The sequence below is a fragment of the Brachionichthys hirsutus genome, chromosome 4 (genome assembly GCF_040956055.1).
Source record: "Brachionichthys hirsutus isolate HB-005 chromosome 4, CSIRO-AGI_Bhir_v1, whole genome shotgun sequence".
Classification (NCBI taxonomy): Eukaryota; Metazoa; Chordata; class Actinopteri; order Lophiiformes; family Brachionichthyidae; genus Brachionichthys; species Brachionichthys hirsutus.
In genome coordinates, this window is record NC_090900.1 from 6,326,484 (window position 1) to 6,344,055 (window position 17,572).

At 41.4% G+C, this 17,572-nt stretch overlaps 1 protein-coding gene across 1 annotated transcript in view; it reads left to right on the forward strand.

Moving 5' to 3' along the window:
- The window catches only part of ntrk2a (neurotrophic tyrosine kinase, receptor, type 2a), a 49,461-nt gene that overhangs the window by 28,610 nt on the left and 3,279 nt on the right, over positions 1-17,572 (forward strand). The window contains exons 14-18 of the mRNA XM_068760764.1: positions 4,849-5,037; positions 8,812-8,942; positions 12,526-12,698; positions 12,824-12,979; positions 13,213-13,297. Of these exons, the coding sequence (XP_068616865.1) occupies positions 4,849-5,037; positions 8,812-8,942; positions 12,526-12,698; positions 12,824-12,979; positions 13,213-13,297 (734 nt within the window). The remainder of the gene's footprint in view (positions 1-4,848; positions 5,038-8,811; positions 8,943-12,525; positions 12,699-12,823; positions 12,980-13,212; positions 13,298-17,572) is intronic.

Below are 17,572 nucleotides of genomic sequence, written 5' to 3' on the forward strand. Positions count from 1 at the left end.
TGTTCTCTCTGTTTTGACGCTCTCCTCCTGCATTTTCCTTGCATCACCGCATCCCTTCTCGTTCCGGATCGATAGATTGCTTCCTGTGTTCAACGGGCTGAGTTCGGAAACCGCAGGGTTCGTGTTACCAGTCGTCTGCGTTTGTGTGCGTGCGTCTTTGCGTATTGTGATGGGCTTCGAGAGTCACCGAGACCTTTGGGGGTCAATGGTTGCAGCAGTCCACCTCTGACCTGAGGCCTGAGAAACTGCATGAATAAAACACAGATTACAGAGTTTACATGATGAAATTCTTGCATTTTTAAAAAGTGATTTTTGCTTCATAAAAATGAGAAAATTAACACAGTGCCCGAAGCGGCTGCAAATGTGGCTTTTACTTTGTCACGATATTGTGAAGTAAATGTTATCAATGATTCCAACGGCAGATTGCAAACAAGAGCACACCACTTACCTGCTCACGCTTTCCTCAACAGGATATCTGACCTGCATTTATCTGCATTTAATCAATCCTGCACTCAGACAGTGTTGACAACTGCCAACCGAATAATCTCAAATCTCGAAACCCACTATTATCTACTAACAACCATCCCTCTTTGGGCAAAAGGCAACCGTGCTGTTTTAACAGACTGGCTGACAGACCTCGATGTCTTTAAACCCCATGAAAGCCTCTTTACAGCCCCCGCCCAGGGCAGGGTGCAGCAGTAAAAGGGATCGATGCCGTCGCCGTTTTAACTCTGCTCTAGTCTACTGTCCTGCCATAAAACTCCTGCTCAACGGCCAAACTCTTGGATGCTCACAGCCCCGTCAGTGTCAATGGAGTAGCTTAAAGAGCCGGACCGTCCTTCCCATTATTGCCTCCAGCACATTGCTGCCGAACGTGTCAGGATTGTATTGTGATTACAGCAAAGGCGTGAGCTTCAAGATTCTCCCTAAGTTACATTCCATCAGTTTTTATGCCATGTTGGCAGTTAAAGAGAGTTTCTCATTCTTCAACAAAGGCTGCACGTCCACAGAATAGCTGTTGATTTTCTCCAGTTGATTCCAAACACTCAACATGAGCCTCTAATAAAGCAGGCCATGCGGACTAGAGGGCATTCGTTTAACAAAGCCATTAATCATTAGCTGCAATGCGCTTGTGTGGCAGTTTTGCAACAACAGAAACGGCTGCTCTGCCTGACACAAAGTCATTTGTAGTGTTCACAAAAGCGAATCAGAAATGGAAACAAGCATGTCGGCAGTCCTTGGAAAAGCTTGTTCAGGTGGGTCAAAAGGGTCGAACGGAGATTAATAAGTATTTTCATCTTTTTGTAGGAGTTTCAATTAAATGCAATGTATTTTTTTATTTCTTGTTTTGTTATGCATTAATATAATTTACCTACCCTGGGTGCAAGGCAAATTCACACAAGGTATCCTGAAAGTGAATGAAATCTGAAATACAGGGACTCTCTCACTGCACCTCAAAATTTAAGAGTGGACTTGAAGATTTGGGAAATAATACATTTTGCTGCAAATAAATGATAAGTCTTCACCATTCATCACACAAAATGTTTAACCTACCATCTCAGAAAAAGAGTTTGATAAGAGAAATTAACATCCATGGCAACATCGCACAAAATGTACATTTTCAGCAGGAAGGAAGTTCGACCATCTCCCTGGTTCAGGTTTGATCGATCCTTGTACAAAATAATCTTCAGTTTAAATAGCGAGGCTAGAGAGAGTGTTTTTATAACCTGACGGATTTGCACAAAGCCTGTGTTTCAACACGACATTCACTACATGCACTCCACTACACTGACATGCCTGCCAGTCACAGCATCATTATTAAAATGACAAATAGATTTATAACAAAGACATCATTTGCATCCTTCTTCTGCCCACCCCGAAGACCTGAACACCAAAAAGCAGTGAACTATATTTATGGACTGTTAGCTCAGGCTCGTCATCAGCGACGGTCATCTCTTCAAAAATCAGGTCCATGTCTATTAACAGCGGTGGGTCACGACCTGACCCCACTTAGACCCTCACCTCCTACATCAATCTCTTTCCCCTTCCAACCCGCCGCTTCCTTGTGCTCCATCTTCTTTTTGCTCGCCTTTCACCAAGTCACTCCCTTTGGACTCTCTGTCTCTCACTGATACACACACACACCCACACACTTCGACTAAACAGCGTTTGTAATGATCTGACCCTGGGACCTCGCTATGTTAATGGTTGTGAGCCCCTCACAACACAAAACACACACACACACATTGACAGACATTAAGTTGCACTCTGGTGTTTGTCATTTTTTGTTCACTTTGTTTGTTTGTATGACCTTAAAATTGTAAACAAGAAACCCAAACAATCTAAACCAAACAAACCCAGTGGACGAGATTTGGAAACTGACTTATTCCAGCAGCTAGTTGTGAAGGACAGTCTTCAGTATTCATGTAAGTGCTGGCCTCCAGTTCAGTAAAACAGTTTACGTGTCAATGTGAAGGTGAACAAACAAACAGCAACCGCTTTTATTCAAGGAAAGAAATGTCTCTCAGAATTTACAGCCAATACCACCTACCTACACTGCAAGTTGTTCTGCAATTTACAAAGATTGAAACTCTTGATCTGGAAACATGAGATTAATCATCTTAATTTGAAAGTTATTTTATAGTCGTTTCCCCTGGTTTACTTCATTTGGGACAGGAACCAACATATTTGAAGATTTATTATGTAACAATTGTAAATATCCCGCGTTTTATGAAGGTTCTCATTTTTTTTACAGTGAGAATCACACGATCAACTTGAAACTCTGGGTTTTGAGTTTAGGCTGTAATCAAAGCTAAAAAAACCACACAATTTGTGATTTTCTATTTAGCTTCAACATTGAAGTGAAGGTTAGAGGATTGAAATAATGGAAATTAAAAGTTCTGTTTAAGGAGGCTAAACAACATTCAGACAAATGATTGTGTGGCTTTGATGCTGGTCTGTTTGTCTAGGGAATACTTCTCGTCTTTTATCTTACATCACGGCAAAACAATTATTCCTGCTTTGTTTCCTGATAAAGTGAAGGACAAACATTTGTTTTTGTCTTCTTTCTCTGAATGATTTGTTCTCATCTGAGTGCATCAGGACTAGCAAAAATAAATAAGGTATAATAAGGTATAATAATAATAATAGAGGGCCTACTTTAAAAACAAAAAGTCACTTTCTACTACTGTCCACATTGACACACACACATGTCATGGTTATGATGTTGAGTGATGTGATCATAACCATGACACACACACACACGTTCTCAGATTCAATACCTCAGTGTCTCTGTCAATCTCGCCCACTGGAGCCTATTTAGGTTTGTGACTATGAAACAGAAGCATTTAACAGCTTTGTGCTCGAGGCGATGGAAACCCACAGCGCTGTAAGGGTTTCGGCTTTTAGCGTGTGTGTTCATTCATGTGTCAGAGTGAGAGTGTTCAAAGCGTGCCTGTATGCAATTGTAGCTTTTAACTAATAATAGTCTGTGTGAATGAGAAAAAAAAACTGTTTTGTATTTTTGCAGTAAAGCCAAACAGAGCATTAGCAGGAATGCCATGAAAGGTGAGATGCATCTGATGAACCCGCTAACATGGAATTAGCTTCATGTGTTCCCCATGTGGGAGCTAATAACACGTCCATTTGGCTGCCATAATATCACACGTTTCTATATAGAGCTGCTGACTTCTACCATCTTACTTCTTGCCGCATTTTTGCCTACAGACATTTCCATTTAGAAAATAAATTAAAATGTCTAACTTCGGCTTTCATTTGCCTTTTTAGCCCGCTCTTAAAAAAAATAACCCAGCAGGGGTACATGAAAACAACTGCAGTTGACAACGCACCTGGTATTCGTATAACTGAATCTTCCACACATGGAAATGTACAAGCCTGTTCTCATCCAGGCAATGTAGTCACCAGCGCCCAAGTCTAGTCTAATCAATGCAGGATAATTATAGGCTGCATTGGCCAAGCTCTTCTTGATTTCACATTGTCTGCGATCAACAAGGTGCCGGCGCTCCGAGTGCAGCAGGAAGATGCCGTTCAGCATTCGTTCACGTGTTTGTGTAACGTTCACCCACAGATCCGGTTTCCAAATTTAACTTGATATTTGTCTCTTGTAAATATAATGTAAATAAGCAGCGTCTTTGGTTTTTCTTTTAGTTTTTATTCAAAAACCAAAATATTTCTATGTGACCCAAATGGGCCTAAAAAATGCATCAAATGTTTCGAAGACAATCTCTTGAGCCCTTTGAAATGTTGTACTTCTTTGCATTGCTGCATATAGCTGGTGACGAAACGTTGCCTTTACAGACATGTGAAATGACATGTGGGGGGGGGGGGTTCTGACACCGCTCAAAGCCCACGGAGACTTCAAGTCTCAGAAACAATAGAAATAGATGCTGAGAACAGAAATCTGCATTTGCGATCGCATTCAGAGCTCTGTCATTTCCGAAGCCATAAACTCAGAGAATGAGTTTTTCTGACTGTCCATTTTGCAGCTAACATTTATGTTCTACTTTCTTTCTTTTTGCTTTTAACAAACATGAACGATGTTAACTCACAAATAAAGCAGACACCTCGTGTGATGAGTAAAACGCTGCGACCACACTTACTGGGCTAAGATTTGCTATATTGGCTAATTTTAACGTTTCTCAATGAAATAAGATCATGAAACATGAGCGTTGCTGCGTTCCAATTAGTGTTACCTGTTCAATCAATTGAACTGGTTTGTGTCCTTTTTACTGGTTACACCACGAGTCAAAGTGGTCGTCCATCATTGCTCAGATGCTATCAACCAAATGGGCTCAACAGTCTGCTCCCTCTTTCTCTCGCCTCTCTTAGGACCATCCTCTGTGATCAGCAATGACGATGACTCGGCTTCTCCTCTTCACCACGTCTCCAATGGCAGCAACACACTGTCCTCCTCAGAGATGGGCCCCGACGCAGTAATCATCGGCATGACCAAGATCCCCGTGATAGAAAACCCTCAGTACTTCAGGAGCACAAACAGCCTCCTGAAAACTGACACGTGTGAGTAAAAAAAAAAAAAAAATCAAGCAATTAATTCAACCCCAGATCGTCCGGCCGAGCTGGGGTGAGGCAAAAGTGGGGTATTTTGGATTTAACCGTGTGTATGCGTGTGTGGTGCAAGTCTATTCATACATTTCTAGGTTTCCTAGTGTGACTCATACGTGAACACAGATAGACGTATTTTCTGTAAAGATGACAGCACCAATTTATATGAAAAATCACGCATACAGCACAACTGCTTAAAAAAAAGAAAAAAGCAAGAGAATAGCAGTGTGGTTTAAAAAAAGGATGGCAAGATGAACTGAAATAAGAGAAAACAGGAGGAAAGCAGAAGTAGGCGGGGAGTGAGACAGTAATTTAGGGAGACAGAGAGAGAGAGAGAGGGAGTTATTGATCTAGCCCATCAACATGACATTATGATTATTGGCAAGTAATAAAAGCTTCTTCAAGCTGTAGCCTTGAGTTGCCGTAAATGATAGAATCGCGTGTGTGTGTTAGTGAGCGGAGACCTTCAGGCTCTTGCTGGTAAAGGGGCAGATGAGAGCACATAAACTAAGACGAGAAAGACAGGGATGAACGTCAATAGCATGCCGCTATATGAGAGCATGCCTGGGTGTGTGTTTGTAATACATTACCCCCATTACAACTATTACCTTCATTGCCTTTCTGACACCCAGACCGGCATCTTAAATAATAATAGTATCTGACCGATTATACGATGCTCTGCCTTCTCAGATCCATACAATAGGCTTTGACTGAAACAGTTTGGCACCGTGTGCAGGTTGTATGCCAAGAGATTAGCATATTTTAAACAGCTTGTACAGCTGCGAATAAACGCTTACAGCTAAAGCATGGCGCAGGCTTCTTGGCAGCAGCGAAGCCAGAATGACTGAGTGACGATCCATGTGCAATTCTAGTAAATGTCGAGTGTGAGCTGAAGTGAATGTTGCAGCTGACCTCATTAAAAAGCGTTTCCAGTAGGCGCACCATCATTTAAGAATGCAACCGCCCTGGAATTGTATGTCATCTTTTTTTATTTGCAACCTACAGACGGTGACTTTGTGTGCATACTTAAATTTACAAATACTCTTACTACATAATACCCAATGGTGAATACACCTTTGGGTACCGCAAAGGTGTATTCACCATCATATCCAGCATGGACTCCTGTCAATGGGGACTTTGCTGCCATTTAAATGATCCTTATGTGGCATGGTCTGACCAGAAGGTTAAAAAGAAGGTTTGTATTTTCTTCTATCAGGAGAGGATTAATATGACCCTGGAAAATATCATTCATCAGTCAAACCGTGCATAATGTATTTGAAAACACCCTTTTATATACACACACACACACACACACTTTGGCCAAGCAGCGAACAGGAGAGAATATTAATAGGCAGTGTTGGATACTGTAACTACTTGGAGGTGTAGTTGGAAGCCAAATGAAAAAATGTCTCAAATCTGATGACTAAAATATTTAAAAAATGTGTTTCATCATGTTAAATTTGTTTTACATGATTGTGGGTCAAACAACAAAATATACTATTTCCAAGCTGTTCAAGATGTTTTATGTCAGCATGCAAGGTTGTGAAAGACTTTAGCCAGATGAGGAGGGGGATTTGAGGAAGTAGCAGATGGCAAACGGGGAATAATTATGTCCCGAGACATTCATTTGTTTGGTTGTGTGTGTCTATAAGTTGCTGATTAATGAAAATTGTGTGAGCGGTGGCGCTGAGGACGTTTAGATACTGAATGATGGAAGAAAATGACAGATGGAAAAAAGAAATGGGGGGAGGATGTAGTTATTGGGAAATCTTCTTCTTCTTGAGTGTTGTATGTCATAAGCTATAAAAAAAGACTGATGGAGCAGCCGAATGAGCAAGAACAAGAGCCCAGCTGTTAATGTTTAGAGCATGTTGATTATAAAGTGATAGGTAGTCGTTGAAGGGAATTCAAGTAGAGAGAGAAAAATGATAGATGTGAAGGATGTGAAATGAGGAAAGTGACTGGATCGAGCAATGAACTGAGCAACCTTGAGAGAATAAGAGAGCAAGCATTGGTTTAAGGAGGAATAACATTTCTGATCTTAATGAAGGATGCTGATTGAGGAATGCAGCTCATTTATGCTATCAGGGTGTTGAAAGGGTTTAAAACTGGCTAATTCAGACAGCAGGCGAGAAGAATCCGGAAGGCCAGAAAAATGATTCTTGATTGCTATGCAGAGCAATTATGGAACATTTTTGAATTAATTAATTCACAATTAGCTGTAATGACGCATTATAAATCCAACCCATTGAAAACACTCTGAAATGCTGGGAGTGCATCACCATATCGCACGGCCTAAATAAAAATAACTGGTCTGAACACATCAATTCGGTTGCTGTCTGAGGCCGTTAATTAAGAAGTGGTGGTGCGAGGCTTTTTCATGAGAGAATGTTTACGACAAAGCAGTAGTAGGAAGTTGTGCGGCGAGGTTATTAGCTGAATAAAACACAGGCAGTCTGGTGGCGATGTGGCTTTACTTTGTGCTCCTGCATGGAGGACTGTATAGGTACACCGAAATACGTGATCTGCTTCTTTTTTAAATGAAGACTTGTGTAATTTATTATGATTAAACAGAAACGCTAGTGTTGCCCGAAATTTGACCAAAATGCTTTTGTCGTCTTAAACCTGATATATATAACACAAGGATGAGGTCTCTGATCTCCCTTGTTTTGTTTTATGAAGCAGGTTTATTCATTTTAACAACGTTGTTTGTTTTAAGAAATTAAGTCTTCTTTTATCTCATAACAAAAACGCTGACAAATTAGTGTGAGAGAGAGAGAGAGAGACCAGAGCTGAGATTTATCTGTGATGCGATTAAGAGGTGCATTTGAAGAAAAGCTGTCCACTCAGAATATCACATTAAAGCCCTGCTAGACTCTGCATCGATCTACACTATAAGCTACAGAGGACCCCATAACCCAATATTGTACACAGACAGACACACACACACACACACACACACAGAGAGGGGCTGTTACCTTGCCTCACATATTCAAAAGCTCCTGATTCTCAATATAAGATTGTGGTTAAAACACACACACACACTCGTCGTGCTGGTGTGTGTGTGTGTGTGTGTGTGTGTGCGCAGTTACACTTTTATCCCGCTGTCAAAATTGGTTAGCGTAAAGCCACCGTGCTCTCAATCATCCTGTAGAATAAAACCTTGCATCACCATCATGGCGAGATGCCAGACATCAGCTGGCATAGAGTCACAAGTTACTTAGCAACAGAAAGCAGGTTTGTTGAATCTGATCCAACGGTGGGTGAACCGAAAGGCAGGGGGAGCTTCCTGCTGCATTCACAACTAGATCACATTAGTGTGTGTGACAAAGCAGTGGAAATGCTTAATTCACTACATGACAAGGTATTTATACAACAGAAAACATCACTATTACTATTACTGCTTGTTATTTAGGTAACTAAAGATGTGCCCCGTCAGCTTTTCAAAACATTAGAACAATCCCATTGTTCCCTCCAAAACCGAAAGCTGCGACCCCCAAAAACACAAAAATGTCAGGATTCATGTCGAATATAAATAATAAGAGAATAGTTAGTCATTGACGAGTCATAGTCAATACTCTTCTGCAAACACACCGTGTTTCCTTCATACACACTCATAATACTGTCACCTAATACCAACATGTTTGTTTAGTACTGCAGAACTCATGTGTATTTTGTTCAAAACGGAGAAAACTTCAAACTCTTCTCTTTCTTTCCTCTTTCCAACAGTTGTGCAGCATATTAAGAGACACAACATCGTGCTGAAGAGAGAGCTGGGAGAAGGAGCTTTTGGAAAGGTCTTTCTGGCCGAGTGTTACAATCTCTCACCGGACCAGGAGAAGATTCTTGTGGCTGTCAAGGTAACCAGAAAGTGGAAACAAAATGAAAACGATTGTAATTTATTTTTAAATGCCAGATCTGGCGCAGTTTGAAACGGACACCATATAGCTATTAAGAATGTTTTAGATTGTATTGCCTGGCTTTGATTTTCTTTTTTTTTGGAAGATAAATTATATCTGCACTACATTTGACATATTGACCAATAAAGACCTATTCTATTCCATTCCCATGATTCTGTAACGGGTACATAGAACTTTGAAGTTACAGTCAATCATCTCTGCGCCAGGGGAGGGGGGGAAATGTTAAGAGGTCATCATCACCTTCAAGGCTTTTGCTTGAAGCCAAGGTGGAATTACACTCAAACCGCTGACTTCCGGCTTCAAATTGAACAGTTTCCTCCGATCACATGTATCCATCAATCCATCTCTTCAGCAAGGAGGATTTCTCTCCTGGTCTGCAGTGAAACAGGATCTTATTGGTGAAGAACGACTCATTAAAAATACATGGCCTATGAGAAAACCCCCTCTCCTCCTGTCCGCTTCCGTTCTTCACCTCTAACTCTCCTCTGCGGTGTTCATCCCATTTTATTCCTCCACCTTCTTTACACCTCCGGTTTCCCTCCATCTTTGCTCTAAACCGCTTTCTGATGTCCTGATGTTTGCTGCCAGCTTAGCCTCAGCTCAGTCTGAGCACTCTGCAAGAAACATGCACCTGAAAATCCCAGAAAGAAAGCTTCACTGCAGGTTGAGAAGTTTTGTGGTGCTGCCTGCATGTCAAGTCTAGTAAACATTATATAATCTCCACTCAACCTACATTTGAAGTTATCTCTTACTTTTAGATTTGAAATTGCCGAGATGTTGGCAAAGTTTCTTGAATTAACTCTTAACTACTTGTCAGATTTTTCTTTCAATATGTTAATGCTGCACATTCTTTAAGTGGTCGTCATGCTCTTCATCGTCGTCTGTTTGTCAACAGGTGTTGTGCATCATTATTACTCTTCCGCTTGTTTTCCAATTTCCTGCTTCCATAGCAACAAAGTGTTTTCAAATTAATGAAGTCTTTGCTCCTCCTCGCTAAAGGGTCAGTTGGCCTAGTTTAGTAAAACGGGACTAACATATCCTTTTTGTTTATTAGAAGATACAGTTCTGACATCTAAGACCTGAAATTAAATGCTGGTATTAAAGTTGAATGAAGAACAGAAAGAGAACAGAACAGAAAAAAGGCAACCAAGTTATTTCCGTGTTTCTCCCTTCCTTGTTATATATTTTTAAAGGTTAGTATTTTGAGAATGTGTGTTCAATTCATGAAAAAGGAACTGAAGCTGCAACATCATTCATTTTAATTAAGTAATATAAATACAAAGGGAATTGAAATGGCATGATACTCACCACCTCTATATTCGTGATACTGACATTTCCTTTTTTTGACTCTTTTCAAGTTCCTTTGTTTTGTGCAAAAGTTAAACTATTGATGGCTAAGATTTGTCCGCAGGACAATATATATTCACGTGTGTTTTTACTTCATCTACGCACCAGTAAACACATCGTTTCTCATTACAGGCTGCACTTGTCTTGCACTTTGTCATGCATTACAGAAACACAGTCACCCCTTTGCAGTAAATTACAATAACCTCCTCGTGCTAACAGGTCTCATAATGGTCAAGCCACCGTAAATCAGCCATAATGTAGAAACATGCTTTACTGCCACTGTAGATGACTGTAAACGCTGAGCTGCCATCGATCACAGGTTCCCAGAGAAATATGTCTGAGCCCATTCATAAACACTTACAGTGAGCTCCTGCATGCCATCACTCACTCGCCCCGAACACTCGGTGATGCAGCCTTCACACATGGAAACATGAGTCACTGCATTCCTGAGCTAGTGTTTGTTGATTGCTTGTCTGTGGACCCAAAATCAGCACAGAGTAGGTGACCAACACAAAGTATCATGACTTTTCAGCCAGAGAATCACGGCGCCACGCAGGTCGTAGATGTTCCTGACTCACAGGGAAGGGAGGGAGTGCCGATGCCAAAGGAAATGATTGTCTCTCTTTTTTTGCGTTAACCAGATTGAGAATCTTTCATTTGTTTGAACCACAAGCTCAAAGTTGCATAAATGACACCTATGAGAGATCATCATCGGTCAAATGTGGAAAATACAAAAGCAATATTGCTTTATGTACAGTAAGTGGTTTGTTTTAACAGCGGTTTTATCATCAGTATCACACACGTTGTCTGGAGGACACTTCTCTAGGAAACAAAACAAGAAATATAGAAGCACAAACTGAAAATGTGAGAACTGAGAGGAAAGTCAACCCAAATTTTCCACACATGTACAATATCACATTTCAAAGTGGGATGGATGGATTACCCATTGTATAATAATCCATCCTATGAGCGTCATGCAGCATTGCCTGTAATTTAGATGACAGAGCCTCTGTTTCATGAGACATGATTGGTTGAAAGGGGAGCGGGGAGCAGCCGGTCTTGTTTTCTGCCATCTCAGCATTGTGGCTGAAAGGTTGTGGCCGATTTCCTTCTTCCTGAGCTTCGTTTGTGATTTCTCCTTGTCCTTTCAACCTATATGTAATATGAGCTTATATCTTTGACAACTCAGACAGGCACAAACACACATCGACACACATGGGTGGAAACCAAATGTTATAGGAAGATGATTAATTATTCACGGAGGAAGAGGAGAGTTTTCTATCATTTCTTTTTGCCATTGAAATAAAAAAAGACTATCACTTTCCAGCATCTCTCTTTAGCACGTCCATCTCCCAGACACAATTTTAAAACAAATACATTTAAACAGTTTTGTGCTGTGTAACGACTTGCATTGTTATAAAATGCATCCTTTTTCTTGAACTACCTTTGCTTTAGTCTTTAGTTGGTCCCCGTTTTTTGTTGCTTTAACTCTCAAGAACATTTCATTGCAACGAGAAAAGCATTCAGAGCACGCAGACCTCTGCCAAGCAGCTCGTTCCCTCCATGATTAGATTTACACCGTCCACATGGTGATCTGGATCATCATCAAACGGTTCTAAATTGTTCTTGGTATCTTTATCCACCAACCATGAAAAGTAAAAGTGAATCAGAGTTGATGTGTATTTTTAACTGAGTTTTGAATCCGTAGAGGCGTAGATGGAGTTTTCAATGTTAAAATGAAATATGTTTTCCTCACCTCATTCTGGATCATATCCAGATGAAATTCGGGTGATGAGATAGAGGTCCACACCCTACATGACTGTCATATCATCGGTCAATAATCAATCGGGATATTGAGGAACAAACGTTGAAGCTCCCTAATCCAGGATCTCATCTGGATCATCACTAAAATCATCTTTTTCTAATAACATTCCCAACAGTTCCTGACAATTTTATCAAGATACATCTGTAACTTTTTGAGTTATGTTGCAAACAGACAAGACTGACAGACAAGCAAACAAACCAATGCCAGCGGAGGCAATAAACTGGAGCAGACGGGGAACACAGTCCAAAATAACTAATAGCAAATACACAACTTGTAATTGTTTCAATTTACTAAAATTTACTAAAATGTAAAATGTAAAATCAATGTGTGTTTCTCCTTATTTGTGTGCAGACACTTAAAGAAGCGAGTGAAAATGCCAGGAAGGACTTCCACCGCGAGGCCGAGCTGCTGACCAACCTGCAACACGAGCACATTGTCACGTTCTATGGCGTGTGCGTGGAGAGCGACCCGCTCATCATGGTTTTTGAATACATGAAACACGGAGACCTCAACAAGTTCCTCAGGCATGGCTCTTCACATTGTTGCTTCAAAAATCTCAACCATTGAAGAATTAGCATTTCTCCTAAATTTCAGACCTAAATCGTCAGAAAAGAAAATGACTAAGTTTCCAGCTGTTCCCTCAACACAGGGCTCATGGTCCGGATGCCGTTCTAATGGCGGAGGGGCAGACCACCCGACCTGTGGAGCTGACCCAGTCGCAGATGCTGCACATCGCCCAGCAGATAGCATCTGGCATGGTCTACCTGGCATCACAGCACTTTGTGCATCGCGACCTGGCCACCAGGTTTGTCGCTTAGTCTATAGATTATTAGATACGTGTTTATTTTTCTTGAATTCAAGACACAACAGGAGCAAAACCACAATTAGGATATAGTTGTACACTACGGTAATTCTTCACTCATCAGAATCATCCATTTTGAAAATCTTACTGTCTGGAATAATTACTGGAATCTTCTTTCAGTGAAAGAGAAATGTGTTATTACCATCTGTGCTTCGTTTGCATTTGTTCCCACACAGGAATTGCCTGGTGGGCGAGAATCTGCTGGTAAAGATCGGAGACTTCGGGATGTCCAGAGACGTTTACAGCACCGACTACTACAGGGTAGGTGTACGTGTCGATATCTTTACTGGCCCTTCTTCTCACCTCCCTCCTCCTTACTGCATGGGCCCCCTCTCTGCTCCGTCCCTGCATGGGCATGACCGATGGACTCCCAGGAGACTTACAGTCAGTGTAGGCAAAGGTTTTGCTGAGGTCAACTCAATTGAGTGCAGTGAACATAAACGTAATCATCTGCCTGCGCACAGCTTAATGTGTATATAGCTAAATGGACTCAAAGGGCCCTTGGATGAGAGGGTTAAAAACAAGAGAGTTTAAGGTACTGCCATTTTCAAAAAAACACAAATATGACATAACTGCAGATACATTAGAGATAGAAATGTAGGTACAGAGATAGAATGTGTTCCTCCCTTTCTATACTACGATCTGCCACCTTTAAATAAAGCACAAATTTGGTCGTGCTGATTGAACCTGCCCAGCTTTTTCTCCATCTCTCCCATCCGCAACAACAAACTGATATAAGGAGGAGAAGAAAAGCAGGAATTCAGTGACAGTAAAAAAATATTTTTTCGACAGCATTTTATAAATTGGAATTGACTATTGCAGTTTATTTTATATCTAAGTGCACACTTGATATAATAATAGACAGTGTTACAAACAATGTTAGTGCATTGAAAATGTATTTTTCATTGGTCTTGTTCTGAAAGCTTGTCGGGGGGGGGGGGGGGGGGGGGGGGGAGCTAGTTTTGGCATCAAATTAATGTCTCTCCTCTGAGGCTCTCTTTTGTACTATCTCTGTATAACAACAGCAACCTCCAACCCTCCTCCACGTCCTCTTTCCTTTTACCCCTCCTCAAAAAGCTGAATACCGAGGCTGTAGTCATGGCAACAGAGGAAGGTAGTGACGACGATCCTCGGTGTTAAATCCAACATTTCTCGGGAAGAATAGTCAGAGTACTTCTATTTAGTATGCTGAGTCAGTGCAGGGAGGGTGTGTGGTTGTGTGTGTTTGGGGATCAGGAAAGAGATGCAAGGAGGAAGAGAGCTGGAAAAGTTAGAAATGAATGGGAAAGGATAGGAGGCCAGGGGAGGTGGGAGATGAGGCACAAATAAAAGAAAGTAATGGAGCAATAAGAGCGAAAACACATGCTGCGATGGAAGAGAAGAAAATACAGCGGCATGCAACAGCATAACACATGCACACACAGAAGAAAAATCAGCAAGACATGACAGAAATTAAAATAGTTTATGACAAACAGAAACGCAGATGAGAACTGCAGCAGCGTGGTGGGAGGTAAAAAATTAAAAAATGATTCAGCCACATTTCAGTATCCAGGAGAGATGGGTGTATGTGTGTGCGTTTGGGAACTCAGTCATGCTCTTGAATCACACAAGACAAGAGCATGACTGAGTCAGAGGAACTGGAGCACCCCCACTGCTTATTTACGTCTGCAGGGTGGCAGGAGCGTAGGATGAAACGGGTGACGTCATTGAATCCACTGTTACACAATGGTCCTGACAGGATGCCTTTATTCATACCTCGACCAGTCCATGTAGCAGTGTGTGTGTGTGTGTGTGTTGGTCAGTGGGTTGGGGGGGCTTCATCTGGGGTTTATGAATGCACCAAAGCACATTTCCATTTTTATCATAAACTGATTTCATGCCCAAATGTGTAGGATAAAAATTAAATGGGTCTTCAGACGGACTATTGCACGCCGCTGACAGCAGAAGAAAACAAACCAGTCCCCCGAGAGTTATTTAGTCGGTGTTTCTTTCTTTTACGACCCATCAAGGCTGATAAACAGATTCTTAATGGAGCAACTGGGCAAAATTGAACAATTATTGTCCGGGACAAACAAAATACACGTTAGAATGCGAAGAGTCATTCCACACAATTTCGGATGCTGAAGGCGAAAGAGCGGAGCGGCAGAAACACTGGGAGACAAATGGGTACGCCTCCTCCCATTGAGAGGGTCGGGTTGGTGACAACAGAGGAGAATGAAGCATAATATATGGATACAGCAGTGCAGACTTTCCTCCAATCTTCTGAGATGTTTTCTCCCTGTCTTTTATTTGCATTTATTATAAAAGGCACCGCTGTGTGTGCAGCAAGCAGTTGGCCTTTGAAGGTTTGACTGGATGAAGGCTCCAATAGGATGTGCAAATACAGAAGCCACAAGAGTGAGAGCAAAATAATCTGAATGTATATAACTCATGCTGTATTTTGGACTAAAATTAATTTAGTCATATTCTTATCAAATTCCACCTGGATATTTTAAATCAGCTCTTACAACTTTATTGTCCATCACATTAGACATTGGATGAAATTGTATTGCCTTCTGCATCCTGGTAACTCGGTCTAGAGTCGGGAAGCATCCTGAGCAGTCTCGTTGCAGTTAAGGCCCGTTGGCATAGAGCCGTTTGTAAACCATTCGGATGTACACAAAGACAGAGAGCGGAAGAGACTGGCAATCCTGGAAAGAGGTTTACCCCCCCCCCCCATAGTAACACAGAGGGTAACTAGAAAGACAATCAGAGATTGCAGACCCTCGCCTCCAATAGACTATTGGATCTTGTGAGACAGTAAACAGGGCTTCTTGATCAGAGGGGCCAAACCTGCTCTAGCTTGCTGCTCCGGAATGTACTACAAGACTCCTTCTGGACTCTTTTTCCCATCATGCCATTCGTGTCCCTCCCTCTTAAAGTGGCAGTTTACAGAACAGGCACAATTCCAGATGTAAAAATAATTCTAGAATCTGGATCCAGATCCGGATCAACACCATTCTCGGGGAGGACCGAGCCACGGACTTAACCTTGCTTTTGTAAAAATTTCAAGTCGATTGGGTTACTGGTTTTTGAGCTATGCGCTCGGACAGACAAACAAGCAAACAAACAGACAGACAAACAAACGCACCCAATTGCAATACCCTCGCCTCCTCTTCGGCGAGGGTAATTAAGGTAAGGTTCCTCTTTAACAATGGGTAGCTTGCCTACAAGATCCTCCCACACCGCACCCCATAATGCTTTCTTTTCAGCCAGTCCTGTTGCCATGAATACTGTAGCCCCCCAGAAGGTCAAAAGAGATCCTCTGGGATATTTTTCCTGTTTTCATAAGGTTTCCTGGAACACTTAAGCAGCGGTCTAGCTGAAACGATGCATAATATTAGGATCGAGATTGGGGGGGGGGGCAGGCTGGGAGGGAAGGTGAGAGCGAGTGAGACAGATTGAGGGGGGGGCAGCCATAAGGAGACAAACACTGATGACAAAGCTCCTGACAGCAAAGAGAAAACGGAAAGAGCTGATGACAGAGAGATTCACTGTCTACATTTCAGGAATTTATTTTCAAAAATGTTCAATCCTCCACTGCAAAAGGAGAGTCTGAGTATCCAATGTCCCCTTTAGGATAAGAAAATGTACATTTAAGGCTTTCCCATTCCTCTGTCAGTTCAACCAGTTAGATCCTTAGATTGCCCCCCGCCCCCCTCTCTATCTCGCTCTCTCTTAAAGCACAGCACTCACACAGGCAGTTAAACATTAAAACCAATGCAGCCAAGCAGTTGGAGAGACGCACATTAAGACTTCAGCCCATCAGAGGGAGAGATCAGCTACGAAGAGTAAAACAAAAAAAGATAATTCAATGCTCCGTTTCAGAAACAATTACAGTACTGACGCAGAGGAAGTCATTGGCTGTGAGGCAGTTTAATACCTTAAACACATTGTAAACCTCAGATTTTTATTATTTATTTATTTTATGCGTGTATGGTAAGCAGATTTATAAATATTTGTTGTGTTTTACTCTCCGGTCTGAACGAAGTTCACCATATTAGCAAGCGGACTGAACATGATACAGCTGCCAGTTTGGGAGAGTAAAACTAGATAATACTACAAGAACTTTTTTATGCAACCACTTAATCCTGAACAACTAAGCCAAATACAGCATAGTAATTCATCAGAGCAAATCTTCTACGGGCAGCATATTTTTATTATAATCTTACATGTTGTCGTATATTGTTGTATGGTGAATTGGGATGTAATCATATTTACATTTTAGCCAATGTGGCTCACTGGTTTGGAAACTTCTGTTTGAACTACCAATGGCCAGTAAAAAAACATTTGAATTTTACAAAGAAAGAAAAAAAATTAAAAATAAGAAACATCCTCTCCAGCTGCGAGATGCATCCTTAAAGGGAGAAAAACTGAAGGGCTGGTTCAAAAGAGTACGAGCTGCAAAGACGGAGGCAGATACGTCTCCCCAGGCGTGCCAGTGACACTGATCTCCATCTATGTGACCGTCCACATTTTATTACTCCATTAAATAAC